General features: G+C 45.6%; 1 protein-coding gene across 10 annotated transcripts in view; it reads right to left on the bottom strand.

Moving 5' to 3' along the window:
- MRAS (muscle RAS oncogene homolog) overlaps positions 1 to 12,809 on the bottom strand; it is a 53,076-nt gene that overhangs the window by 24,136 nt on the left and 16,131 nt on the right. For 9 of the 10 annotated variants that reach the window (XR_014147253.1, XR_014147252.1, XR_014147258.1 and 6 more), the window contains exon 2: positions 6,049 to 6,259. Coding sequence is in view for 6 of the 10 variants with exons in the window: in XM_031035079.2 (XP_030890939.1) it covers positions 6,049 to 6,241 (193 nt within the window). In the remaining 4 variants the exon portion in view is untranslated. Of the gene's footprint in view, positions 1 to 6,048; positions 6,260 to 8,404; positions 8,424 to 12,809 lie in introns of those variants that run through there. The other variant, XM_081827099.1, reaches the window with a different exon arrangement.

The following is a 12,809-nucleotide window of genomic DNA, read 5'->3' as shown; positions in this document are numbered from 1 at the left end:
GTTACACTGGTAAGTTTTAGGTGTATTTTACCACAATAAAAAAAACCCCACAAGAATAAATATAAAACTTCAAGACTCTGCCTAAGGCTTGGTTCTTCCTGATGGTATGAAACCTGAGCACTGGGGTGGGGTGAGTCCCGTAGCTGAAAGTCAGTGTGAGGTGCGGTCCAGAGTCAGAGACCAGACGAGAGAGGGCTGGAGAGCCGGGAGATGGGGAAGCTGATGCAAGCCCACAGCAGAGAGGTGGGCACCAGACACTGAGGAGATATTTCCAGAAATGCACCTGCAACAATGACAGGTGAGACGGGGGTCCCAAAGCCCTGGGGGGTGGAGGAGAACTCAGAGCAGGCTTGCTCCAAAGCCTGGGGGTCCCAGACACTGGGGAGCCCGGCTGCTGGCCCTTGAGGTCAGCTGCCTCCTGTATTTTAGATTCTGGGAGAACCAGGGCAATGAGGTCCCTTCAAAGAAAGCAAGAAACAAGTCTGTAAGTAAGCTGGAAGCTTGTGAGAATCCTCAGCGTGGCAACCACAGAGAAGGCTTTTTGAGCAAGCTAAGGAAGAGCACCCGGCCCTCTGAGGGGCCTTGGGCGAGTTGTAAGAAGGGCAGGTGAGGGTGTCTGTTGATCCTGATAATCCAGGCCACACTCCCCTCTCCCCAGGATTTCAACGTCCATTCCCAGAGGCACAGGGATCGGTGTGTGAAGTGGGAGAGGATTTTCCCACCCAACGAGACTAACAGAGAATCCAGGACACAAAGGGGGAGTTCAAGCCATTGCTAGCTATGTGAATCTCTCTGTGCTCTATTTTTATAATGATAACAACAGTAGCTAGCAAAACAGCACTGTAAGGATTAAAAGAGAGCACATACAAAGTGCTTAGTGTAGGGTTTCCTCAGAGTAATTGCTCAATAAATATTATTACTGCCTTCATAATTATCCTCCTTCTCCTCATCATCATCATGCTCAGGCTGCCATGTTTTTGCTCTTTCTGAATATGGAAGAAGAGCAACCCCAGAGTTCACAGCACTTGGAAGGCATCCCAGGCTTAGTCCTTCCCCCAGGATGGTATGGCCTCCAGGAAAGCAGGATGTCCGGGCTCTAGATGCCCCTGGGAAAGTCCTGTCTATTCCAGGCCTGCAAACCACCCCAGAAGAGTCCAGCCCCAAAAGGTGTCAGAGTTACATTCATGTCTAAACACAACCAGCCTTTGATTAAAGTTCCCAAAATATGGGGCATCCTTTTAGATGCCAGATTAATTAATATTTAGCTGTAATGTTTTAAGCCTTCCCTTTCTTAATACAAGACCTAAATGAGTGGGGAAATGTACTAATCTGGGAATCCGGTATCTGTGCCTGAGGCAGGCGCTGGGTGGGCAGTGCCCTAAATTAGGCTGGATTCAGTGGCAGGTTTAGAGGCATAGCACCCAAGGGGAGCCCAGATGCTTCGGAACAAAAGTTTTGCAAGTTCATGCTTATAAAGTAATGCTTTGGCCATGCTTCCCTTTTCCCTGCTGTTGCAGCTGCTATAAATGTTATCACAGGGGCACCTGGGGCGTTCAGTCGGTTAAGTGTCTGCCTTTGGTTCAGATCATGATCCCAGGGTCCTGGGATGGAGCCCTGAGTCGGGCTCCCTGCTGCTTCCCCTGCTTGTGCTCTCTCACTCTCTCTCTCTCTTAAATAAATTTAAAAAAATATTTAAGAAACAAAAATAAAATCACAAAATCTTCCTAAAAATCACCCTTGAAAACTTTTTTCCCCCTCAGAAACTAATCTAATACCCACAGTTACTTTAAGAAAAAGTTAAAGAAGTCAATATGGCTATATAGAGAAATAATATTTATTGAGCTCAACTGTGTACCAGGCATGGTGTTACTCTCTCCTATATGCACTATGCAACATTTTCCAGAATGTTTTCTGTGGAAATAGCCCAGAATGATGTGCAAAATGTGGTCTTTTGGGAAACCCTAAGGACACTATATCCTACCAGTATATCTCCAATATTATGTTTGTATATGGACGATTCTTTTAAGTCCCATAGTAAAGAAACTGTTTATATTTCTTTGACTCAGTATATCTCAAAGTGTGGAATATATATGAATGGGTAATGCATGAGATGAATTTAGAAAGTGCATAAATGTAAGTTTTAAATTTTAATGGTTATATATATTTATTATGTAATACAACTGACAGATCAAACCTGTGACTGCACATATATTCTTCAGGACTCATTCATTCATTCCTTTCACACACATTTACTGAGGACCAGTATTCTAGACACTGAGAATAGAGCAGTAAATAAAGTCCCTACTCTCAAAAATTTATATTTTATTGGGGAGCAACAAAAACTCAAACAAATAAACACATTGAACAAATATAAATATATGTTCAACAGTAAAAGGTAGAATAAAGAAAAAGAGTTGTTCAGGGGGACAGAATGATGGGGGGGGGTAACTAGTAGAGATGGTTTGGTCAGGGAAGACCTCTTTGATAAAGTTAACATTTGAGTGGAGAAGTACCCGAAGTGAGAATACATTTCTGAAGGAAGCACATTCTAGGCAGAGATAATACCAAATGCAAAGCCCCTGAGGTGGGAATATGCTTGGTTCCTGGTGAACTATTCAAAGTTTCAGGGCTGCAGACAAACCCCTGAAGGATGGTGCTTTTAAAAATTAAGATACAATTAAAATACCATAATATTCACCCTTTTAAAGTACACAATTCAGTATATATACAAAGTTGTCGCTTTTTTTTTTTTTTTTAAGTGATGATTTGGTCCTGGTTCTGACCAAGATGGAGTAACAGGGACCAGATTTATCTTCTTGCCTCAAACCACCACAAATCAGACAAAATAACAGACATCCAAAATAACAGACATCCACAGAACACACCCAACAATGGCAGAATACCCATTCTTTTTGTGTGCATATGGACTATTTAGCCAGAGAGACCAAGTCCTGGGTCATAAAACAAGCCTCAATGAGTTTTAAATAATTTAAATAATATACTGTATGTTCTCTGACACAATGAAAATAAAATAGAAACCAATGACAGAAGGATCTCTGGAAAATTCCTAAATATACTTGAAAACTAAATGTTTCTAAATAACCTATGGGTCAAAGATGATCTCAAAAGGGAAATTAGAAAGTATTTTGAACTGAATGGAAATGAAGATACAATGTATTAGAATAGGTGGGATGCTGCTAAAGAAGTAGTTGGGGGAATTTGTGGCACCAAACGAATATCTTGGAAAAGAAGAAATGTTCCAGTCAATGGCTTCAGCTTCCATTTTAAAAAGTTAGAGAAGAACAAATTAAATCCAAAGTAGGCAGAAAAGGAAATAATGCAGGTAGGAGTGGCAAATCAATGGAGCCAAATGGGAAAAGTCAAAGGACTCAAGAGCTGGTTCTCTTTTGAAAATCAGTGGTATTGCTCCATCTCTAACCTGCCTGATTAGGGAAAAGGGGGAAGATACAAATTAACAATATCAGGAATGAGAGAGGCAACATCACTACGAACTCTACCGATATTAAGAAAATAATAAGAGAATATCACGAACATTTTTATGTCAATAAATTTGGTAACTTTGATGAACTGAACAACTTTTTGAAAGACACAAACTACCAAAACTCGCTGAAGAAGAAACAGATAACCTGAATAGCCCTACATTTATTAAAGGAATTGAATTTGAAGTTAAAAATTTTCTGACAAAGGAGACTCCAGCCTCAGATGTCCTCATAGGTGAATTCTACTAAACATTTAAGGAAGAAATAATACCAGTTTTGTTCAAACTCTTCCAGAAAACTGAAGAAGAGCGCATACGTCTCAATTCATTCTGTAAAGCCAACATTACTCAGACATGACAAGAAAACTACAGACCAATATAGCTCTCAAGAACATCAACTCAAAAATTCTAAACAAAATTTTAGCAAATCAAAGCCAACAATATATAAAAGGATAATACATCATGGCCAGGTGGGATCTTTCCCAGGGATACAATGTTGGTTTAACATTAGAAAAATTAACGTGATTTGCCATATTGACATACTAAAAAAGAAATACCATCTGAGTATCTTAGTAGACACAGAAGAAGCATTTGACAAAAGCCAACATCCGCACCTCATAAAAATTCTCAGCAAACTAGAAATAGAAAGGAACTTCCCCAACCTGATAAAGGGAATGTATAAAAAACCTACAGCTAACATCAGACTTAGTGCTGAAAGACTGAAAGAAAGCTTTCTTCTTAAGATCAATAACAAGACAAGTATGTCTTTAGTCAGCAAAATAAGGCAAGAAAAAGAAACAGAAGCCACCCAGATCAGAAAGGAAAAAGTAAAACTATCTTTACTCATAGACGTGACCATCTCTGCAGAAAATCCAAAGGAATCTACAAAAAAGCCACTAGAATAAGTGAGTTTAGTAAGGTTGCAGGTTACAGTTAATATACAAAATGCTCTTGTATTTCTACATATTAGCAACAAAAATTGACAACTGAAATGAAAAACCAGTATCATTTATAATACAGATTGTAGATATAAATCTGACAAAATATGTAAAAGACCTATGCAAGAAAATCTGCAAAAACAATTGATGAGAGAATTAGAGAAGATCTAAAAATATGGAGAAATACAGTGTTCATGGGTTGGAAGGCTCAACATTGTTAGGATGTCAATTCTTCTCAAATCTATAGAGCTACAGATTTAACACAATCTCAGTCAAAATCTAAAATTTTTGAATTTAACTGATTCGAAAATTCACACGGAAATGCAAAGGACCTAGACGGGCCAAAGCAACGTTGAAAAAGAACAAAATTGGGGATTTAATGGGACATGATTTTAGGACTTATTATAAGGCTACAGTTATCAAGACAGTGTGGTATTGATGCTAAGAGAGACAGATCAAACAGAATATATGGGCAACTAATTTTCATCAAAGGTACAAAGGCAATTCAGTGGAGAAAGGACAACCTTTTCAACAAATAGTGCTGGAATAGTTGCATCTCCATATACAAACAAACAAAATAAAACTAAACTAAATTTTGTTCCATACCTCACACCATATACAAAAGTTAACTCAGGGTGGATCATAAACCTAAATACAGAACCTAAAGCTATTAAACTGCTAGGAGAAAACTTCTGCGACCTTGGGTTAGGCAAATATTTTAGCCATGACACCAAAAGCACAATCCATAGAAGAACAAACTGATAAATGGGACTTCCTCAAAATTACAAACTCTAGTCTTTGAAAGACACAGTTAAGAGAATGAAAAACATGCCACAAACTGGAAGAAAACACTTGCAAATGACATAGCTGACAGAGGACTTCTATCCCAGTGGCTTTCCAAGCTCCCCTCCTACAATGACAGTCTACCCCTAATGGCTCTTTGTTTAAGAGACAGTATAAAGTCCTAACCAGTAAGAATCTCGAGCTGTGGTTCTCTACTTTAGCTTCACCTTGGAAGGCTTGTTAAAACAGACTGCTGGGCTCCACCCTCAGAATCTCGGAATCAGTAGAGCCTGAGGGTTTTCATTTCTGATAAGCATCCTGGTAATGTTTAGGCTGCTGGCCTGATTACCACAATTTGAGAACTGCTCATCTAGACCAATTTAGACTAAACTTGAAACAAAGTCAAATGCAAGATTTTCCCTCCAAGTGAAAATAAACTATGCTCACTAAAAAATAATTTATCCCCCACCTTCTTTTTTATTAGCCGGAGACATCTGTAAATGCTAATCAGCACTTCTGATCAGCAAGCAATAACAAACATGACATCACTGAGTTGGCATGATTCTAGCCTTGCCTCTTTGTTGAATACACATTTTGGTTTCCACAAAGCTGTTCAGAATTCACCCTGGAAAACATACACGGCCTTATACCAGCCATGACACAATGACAACATGAAAGAAGCCATCCGGCCGCAGTGAAGCTCATCAACTTCCTTTGACCCTCCGTCTCCCCCCCAACCCCCTCCCCTCTCCGCCCACCCCCCTCCCCACCCACTACTTCCCCCCCATGCCCCCCCACCCCATTGTAGGGCTGCCATCTGGGTCTCACCGTCCAGGATGGCCCATTGATTGTCAATCTCTGTGTGTTTCAGGTAGGAGTCTTCGATGGTGGGGTCGTAGTCAGGCACAAAAATCTTCTGGAAAAACTGGATGGTGAGGGCACTCTTGCCCACACCCCCATCTCCCACCACCACCAGCTTGTACGTGGGGAGGTTGTCACTGGGGACGGCACTGGTTGCCATGTTTATGGTAGGTCAGACCTGGGGAGGCAAGACATGTGTAATGAGGCCGGGGGCTTTTTCCTTTCTGACCTTACAGAGTAATAAATACTCCCAATTATATATTGATTCATTCATTCATTGAATACCAACTACTACTAGACACCATGAGGTCTTTAACAAGTACAGCCAAAAGCCAGGTCAAAGAAGCATTTCTAGCACTAAAGTCTGCCCTATTCCCATACAGGTAAACATGTGGGTGCTAGTCCGAGCAGGGATGGCACCTTTTACATCAGCTCTGGCCACGGGCCTGCTGTGCCCAGAAGGATTTGAGGTTGCCTGAGCTAAGGGAAGGTTGGCCATAACAGCCTGGTGCGCCAGAGTTCAGGATCTCTGTGCACCCCGCCCCCCCGCCCCCTGAATTTAGTGATTGTGGCTCCTTTCCCTCAGTCTCCTTGCCCTTTGTCATGCAGAAAGTTGTGCTGGAATCTCTTGGCATCTGGTCACCCCCTGTGTTAGCTGGGCGGGAGGAAGAGGAGGAGCAGGGCTAAGTTTTGTTTTAATGATGTTGAGTCCAGCTAAGGCAGTGGTTCTCAACCAGGGGCAATCCTGCCCCCCTGGGACATCTGCAATATCCGGAGATAATTTTGGTTGTTAAAACCAAGTGGGTGTTACGGGCAGGCAGTCAGCAGAGGCCAAGGCCGTGGCTACACATCCTACAATGCACAGGGCATCCCCCACAACACAGAATTATCCATCCTAAGATGTCAATAGTGCTAATGAGCTAAGGGGACTAGGCAGGAGCCCGAAACGTGGGGCGAGGATTCTGAAGAATAATGAGCCTTAACAGATAAGGACTGATTGTGAAGAGGTGACAGCAGAGAAGCGAAGAGTGATCTTTGGAAGCAGCGTCATAAAGTGACAAGGAGGAGAGGGAGGCAGGGAGTGCGGACGGAGCGCTCAGCCCAGGGTTCTGGGCTGCTAACTGTGGACCCCGCCAGGGTGCCAGGGAGAACAATGCCCCCTCCTGCTATGGCGACACTCCCGGGTAGCAGGAGCACTGACCCGGTGCCAAGAGGGTGCAAGCTTGATCCTGCCTCACGGTACTAGAAAAGAATCTTTGCACAAGCTGGGAGGCAGAAAGGCATGGCGCAGGTGTGACGGGGACACTCAAGGGTGCGGACTGGGTGTCCTGCGTTCCTCGCTGCTGCTTGGGAAGGCCACGCCGAGCCATACCTCCCTTACCTAACAGATGAAAGGGCTGGATTTTTTTTTACAGTTATTGGCAGCTCTGAAAGAGTCCTCAGTTCTAGAGAGCAACAGAAAGGGTGTTCGACACAAGTGTGGGTTATGTGGCCACACTGATCTGCATGGGGCTGCGGGAGAGAGTCATTGCAAAAACGCTCTGCAGTTACTGAAGCTTGATGTTGACATTTAGGACTTCCCTGCATCCTGAGGAAGTATACGCGCTTGTATACACTGCAGGTGAGCATGTAAATCTGTCCCGACTGGACTGAGAATACACTCGCATAAATATATCGAAACTTAAAATGACATACCACCTCTCGAAGCTATTTGGTATATGAGGATTTATTCTAGGAAATAATCAGACAAGTGTACAAAGATGTAAAGAACAGGGGGAAAATGGAAATCACTTAAATGTTGCGGGGGGAGTTAAAGAAAAAGTTATCTACACAATGCAATACTATGCAGCCATTAAAAAGGATGATAGTCCCTAACCTAGAAAAGTTTATATTATGCATGAAGAAAGCCCCAAACAGGCTGCAAAACCACAAGTACATATGATTGCACTTCCATGAATGAACCTATATGTCTAGATGTGGTTCTAGGCATAGAGAGGACTGGCAGATTTGGGGGCACTTTCTCAATTTTCTCAACACTTGCTAATACACAAGCTAATATTATATATGTATACTGGGAAAGTTTAACAATATTAAAATATTCCCACCAATGGGAATAAAAGGCACAGCATAGGGAGCATAGTCAATGGTACTGTAACAGCAATGCATGGTGAGAGATAGCTACATTTGTGGTGAGCGGAGCAGACCGTATAGAGTTGATGAATCACTATGTTGTACGCCTGAAACTAATGTAACATTGTGTGTCGACTATCCTCAAATAAAAAAAAAATTTTTAATGTTCCCGCCAAATAAATGTTCCAGCTACCTGAAAATGTAGGACTCTGTGTCCTTCAGGTGGGGCTTTAAGCTCCTTTGGTGCAGGATATTGGGCCCAGGGGCCAGCTGCAGCCTCAGCATCTGGTGCCCTGTCTCCCTAAGAAGGGTAAAGGTGGGGACAAGTTGAGGCTTTGGCAAACTGAGATCTCCCACATGACAAGGGATGGTGGTCCAAAGGGGCCACAGGGCAGTTGGAAGGAAACAGAAATGGGGAGAGGAGGGCAAGGGCCAGCTCCCTTTCTCCTTCGCCTCTCAGGTCAGGGGATCGAGGTGTCAGCCCCTCCTTACCCGCCATCTTGGCCGAGGGTGGACAATGACACTGGGCCAGGGTGGGCATGTTTGCCTGTGAGAGAGGCTGTTTCTAAAGCTCCCTTCCATTCTCTGCTGGCAGCGACATGAATAAGAAATACTCAGTGGGTGGGAAGATATCAAGAGGGAAAATTATTTCTCTTGATTTTCTTCTCAAAATGAAACAAGATAAGAAATCTCCACTAGTAAGTATGATAGAGGACATGAACTGAATCTCTGCGTTGGTACTCAGACCAGCCACAGCAGAATCACCTGGGGACCTGCTTGCCAAGCAAGGCAGCTGCCAGGAAACAGACGAGGGGCTCCTTCCCTTCACAGAGCTCCGCACTCAGGGGTTGAGCCCCTGAGAGATCACAGGCAGCCAACTCGGGGTTCCCTCCCAACCAAGACTCAATGGAAGCAGGTTAGAATGCACAGTTAGCACAAAAATTGTACCGGATCCCCCGTGGTGAAAAACGCTTTAGTGCTGCCCATCGCTGATGGGCCAAGTCCCGGCTCCTTCACCGGACATTCAAGGCTGTCACTGGTCACCATGCTGACCTCTCCAGTGGTAGCTATGCCACAGCCTCTCACACTCTACTCGCTCTCCCAACCAGCTTTATGTTCGCCCAGTGTGCCCTGGGGTCACACCGAGTGCCCTGCAGACCCCTGGGAGAGCACATACCTCTTTACAGGTCAGGCCCGGGCCCAGGAATCACCTCCAATGGGAGTCACCTCCTTCTACTCTGCGCCCTGCAGTTCCTGGTGCAGAGGCCACCGGTATCCTTGAAACCGTCTACATTTAATGTGCACAGAAGGGCAGGGACGGCATCTTGTCCTCTCTGTATCGCCAAAGCCTGGCAGAGCATCAGCAGGGAGCAAAAGGCTAGCTGAAGGCATTTCTGAACCACTGTCAGACCACCTACCAGCCACAGCATTGGGCCTGACCACGGAGAGGGCCAAGAGGCAACCCTCCCAGCCTCCTTCTACCAAGTCAGACCAACCACACAGAAAAGCCCTTCTGGAAGCAAGCGTGGGCCCAGGAAGGAGAGAAGGTGTTGCACGGCCAAGACAATGAGTCCAGACCAGGCCCCTCCCCCCAATTCATAAAGGCTCTTCTCCTGATGGACATGTTTTTCCAGGCTTTCAGCCTCCCCCCAAATAATCCCTGACTAAACAATGTCTTTGTAAGTGCGGAGGGCAGTCAAAATGCACCACACTCCTACAAAATAGGCTGGACTCGAGTGGTAAAGAGAAAGATTTTTTTTCAGTCACTACAGGCTATGACGAAAGACACCACAGGATAAAAAGTTGGTTGGTGGTTAAGGAGCAAACTGCTTACATTCACAAGACCCACCTCCTCTCTAGACTATTCAACTAGAAGATCAGAGATCTTTCTAGATCTTTTGAGAGATCATTCTAGAATTTTGGTTCTTTACTTTTTGGGGGTCTTGGATGGCCCCTTTGAGGTGGGAGGGTAGTATAAGGTGGACCTAGGGTCTCTCTTGAAAGTTCCCCCACCAGTTTTCGATGCTAGATACTCTCCCACAGACCAGGTGGGTGACCCTGTTGGGCAAGTTACTGTTCACAGCCTCAGTTTCCTATTTGTAAGATGGGATTGATTAGAAAATTATACTTTGCAGGACTGCTCTAAGCATGAAATTAAAATGTATGAAATGTGCCCAGTTTAGAGAAGGTGCTCCAATGTTTGTTCCCGCGCCTTGTTTACTTTGTTCCCTGGAGAGACTCCCCCATCAGAAGTCCCGCTGCCACCTCAGCTCCAGGGCAGGCAGGCCTGTGTGGGAACGTCGCCCAACATTCAGAACGTTGTTTCCATGGGAAATGGCTCCGAGGTTCAGGCAGCCCCCTCCCCGCAGAAACCAACTTTTGGAACAGCCGCCGCTGGGCGCGTGGGCGGCTGGGCGCTGGTTCCCATGGCAACCACCGCTCCCGGCGCCCCTCCCAGTACACCGGCAGCCCAGCCCCTCCCACATGCTGGAAACTTTTTCCTCAAAGGCAGCGTCGCTGCTTGGACAATTTTAATAACACGTATACAAAAACTTCGGGCATCTTTAACCAGAGAAATAAACTTTTTTTGGCGGCTGTCTTTTGCTCCCTTTCTCTCTCAGGGTTAGCACCGTCTTGCGAGGTGTGAATTTTTGTTTCCTGAATGGCAGCTTCGTCTCCTCCAAGCAGCTCAGAAGCTCCGCCAGGACAGGAGCCACATCTCCTCATTCCCTTGCCTTTTACAGGGCCAGGCAGGGCCCAACACATGGGAGGCTCAGGGTCTATTCATTGACTGACTGCTGGATACTGCCCCAGGGCAGCCTTCTACCCAGCCAGCCCTCGCTTGGGCTAAGAAGCAGGAGGTGATGCTCTTAGGAGGTGCGGGGCTGGGTGGACAGATGACCCCAGAATAGCCTCTTCACCCAGCCATTTTCAAAGTATGCTGGGAGGGTTCTGAGACCTCCTGGGGGCAGTCCTGTGCAAAGCCCCCCCTGGTTCTCACGGCGGGGGGGGGTTTGGGGGGGGTGTCATTAATAGCCTGTGACTGCAGTTAGGCAGCTCCAGTTCCATTCGTGTCTCTGATATGGACTCCCTGTGTGACCTGGAACAAGTTTCTTAACTTCCAGGAGCCTGCTTCCCCATCTATAAAACAGGAGAATAGGACGCTCAAGAATGTGTGAGGTGCCAGTGAAAAAAACTGAAAAGCCCCAGTACGGGCGTATTTGCACTGATAGGGAAAGTAGTTGGTCCCCTGGTCTCCCTCCAACCAGGTAGACCCCAGTGATCTGGACCACTTGCCTGCCCCCATCGAAAGCCCTAAGAGCATCTGTACCGCATAGGGCTGTTGGAGGACCCAATACAGCAACACATATAAATGCCTGGGAAAACAGAGCTCTAGCCCCCAAAACAGCAGTGCCCAGTGGCTATGATCCCTTACCAATGTGTTGCATTCTCCCAGATTCCCAGGTTCTAGGGCTTCTACAGAGCTTGTTTCCCAAAAGAATAGCCCCCAATACTGCCCATTTTTATTAGCAGGCCCATAAAAAAGAAATAGCTTTGCCTGCAGACATTGTCAAGGGGTTCATAGGCTCCCTGGCCCCTCCATGCACCCTATCCCCCCAACCAGCACACTTCCAAAGCAGTGTCAGACAGTCCTGGCCAGAAGAACTGGTGCCCAGGAGAGGCTCCACAGCAATCACACTCCCCACCATTCAGTGGCCATCTGCAGTGGACTGGCTGGACACCAAAGGTCATGCTGGGAACGATCGCAACACACTGCCTTAAATTCTCTGGGTGATTAGTTTTACAGCATCACAGTTTTTCTTTGATTGTCATCGTGATTTTGCTAACCCACTGGGCACTCTTCATTCTTGTTGGTTGCGTCCCTGGCCCTGACTATAGGACCAAAGATTCTTGGAGTTGGGGCAGTGGCCAACCCAGAGCCTCACCCAAAGACGCTGCTAACCTTATTGAAAGTTTAGTTTTCACTGCTTTTTGCTTCTCTACTTCTGTACTAATTATTTTTAAAGATTCCTCCAATCCCAGCAGTTGAACTACAAGTTGTCTGGTAAATAAGGCTCGACGAGAAAGGGACATATTCACTATTAATGCAGCTCTTGGGAGAGTGAATGGATTTTCAATCACATTGAGCTGAATCAGCTCTGGGAAGCTAATCTCATCTCCATGATGTCTGGGTGTGCCCAGCTCAGGGGGATGAGGACACACTGGGGGGAGCGACCCAACCCATGAGGAGGAAATGGCTCTGCATTCCAGGAGCTGCCCTTCCCTTCTGCACAATTCCCAGAAATGGGCAGCTTCCCCAGGGCAGCTGTCTTGCAGGCTGCGCAGAGATGGTATGCCGTCCCGCCAGGGGTCTAGGCCACTCGCTATCCCCGAAGGCTTCACTCATCATGGGTGTTATTTTACGCGATAAAGGACTTTAAACACCACTGGTTTTAGATGGTGAGTATGTGGTAGGGGTGCTGCCCCTCCCATTCCCAAACCATGGCAGACATCATAATCGACCACTGTCCTCTTCCCTGCTCAGTCTTAGAACCCTTTGTAAGGCAGCACCTTGGCAGCTGGAAGCAGGTGACTGA

This window comes from Leptonychotes weddellii, chromosome 1 (genome assembly GCF_054177405.1).
Source record: "Leptonychotes weddellii isolate Sample4059 chromosome 1, ASM5417740v2, whole genome shotgun sequence".
NCBI lineage: Eukaryota > Metazoa > Chordata > Mammalia > Carnivora > Phocidae > Leptonychotes > Leptonychotes weddellii.
This window is presented reverse-complemented; position numbering and strand designations above follow the sequence as displayed.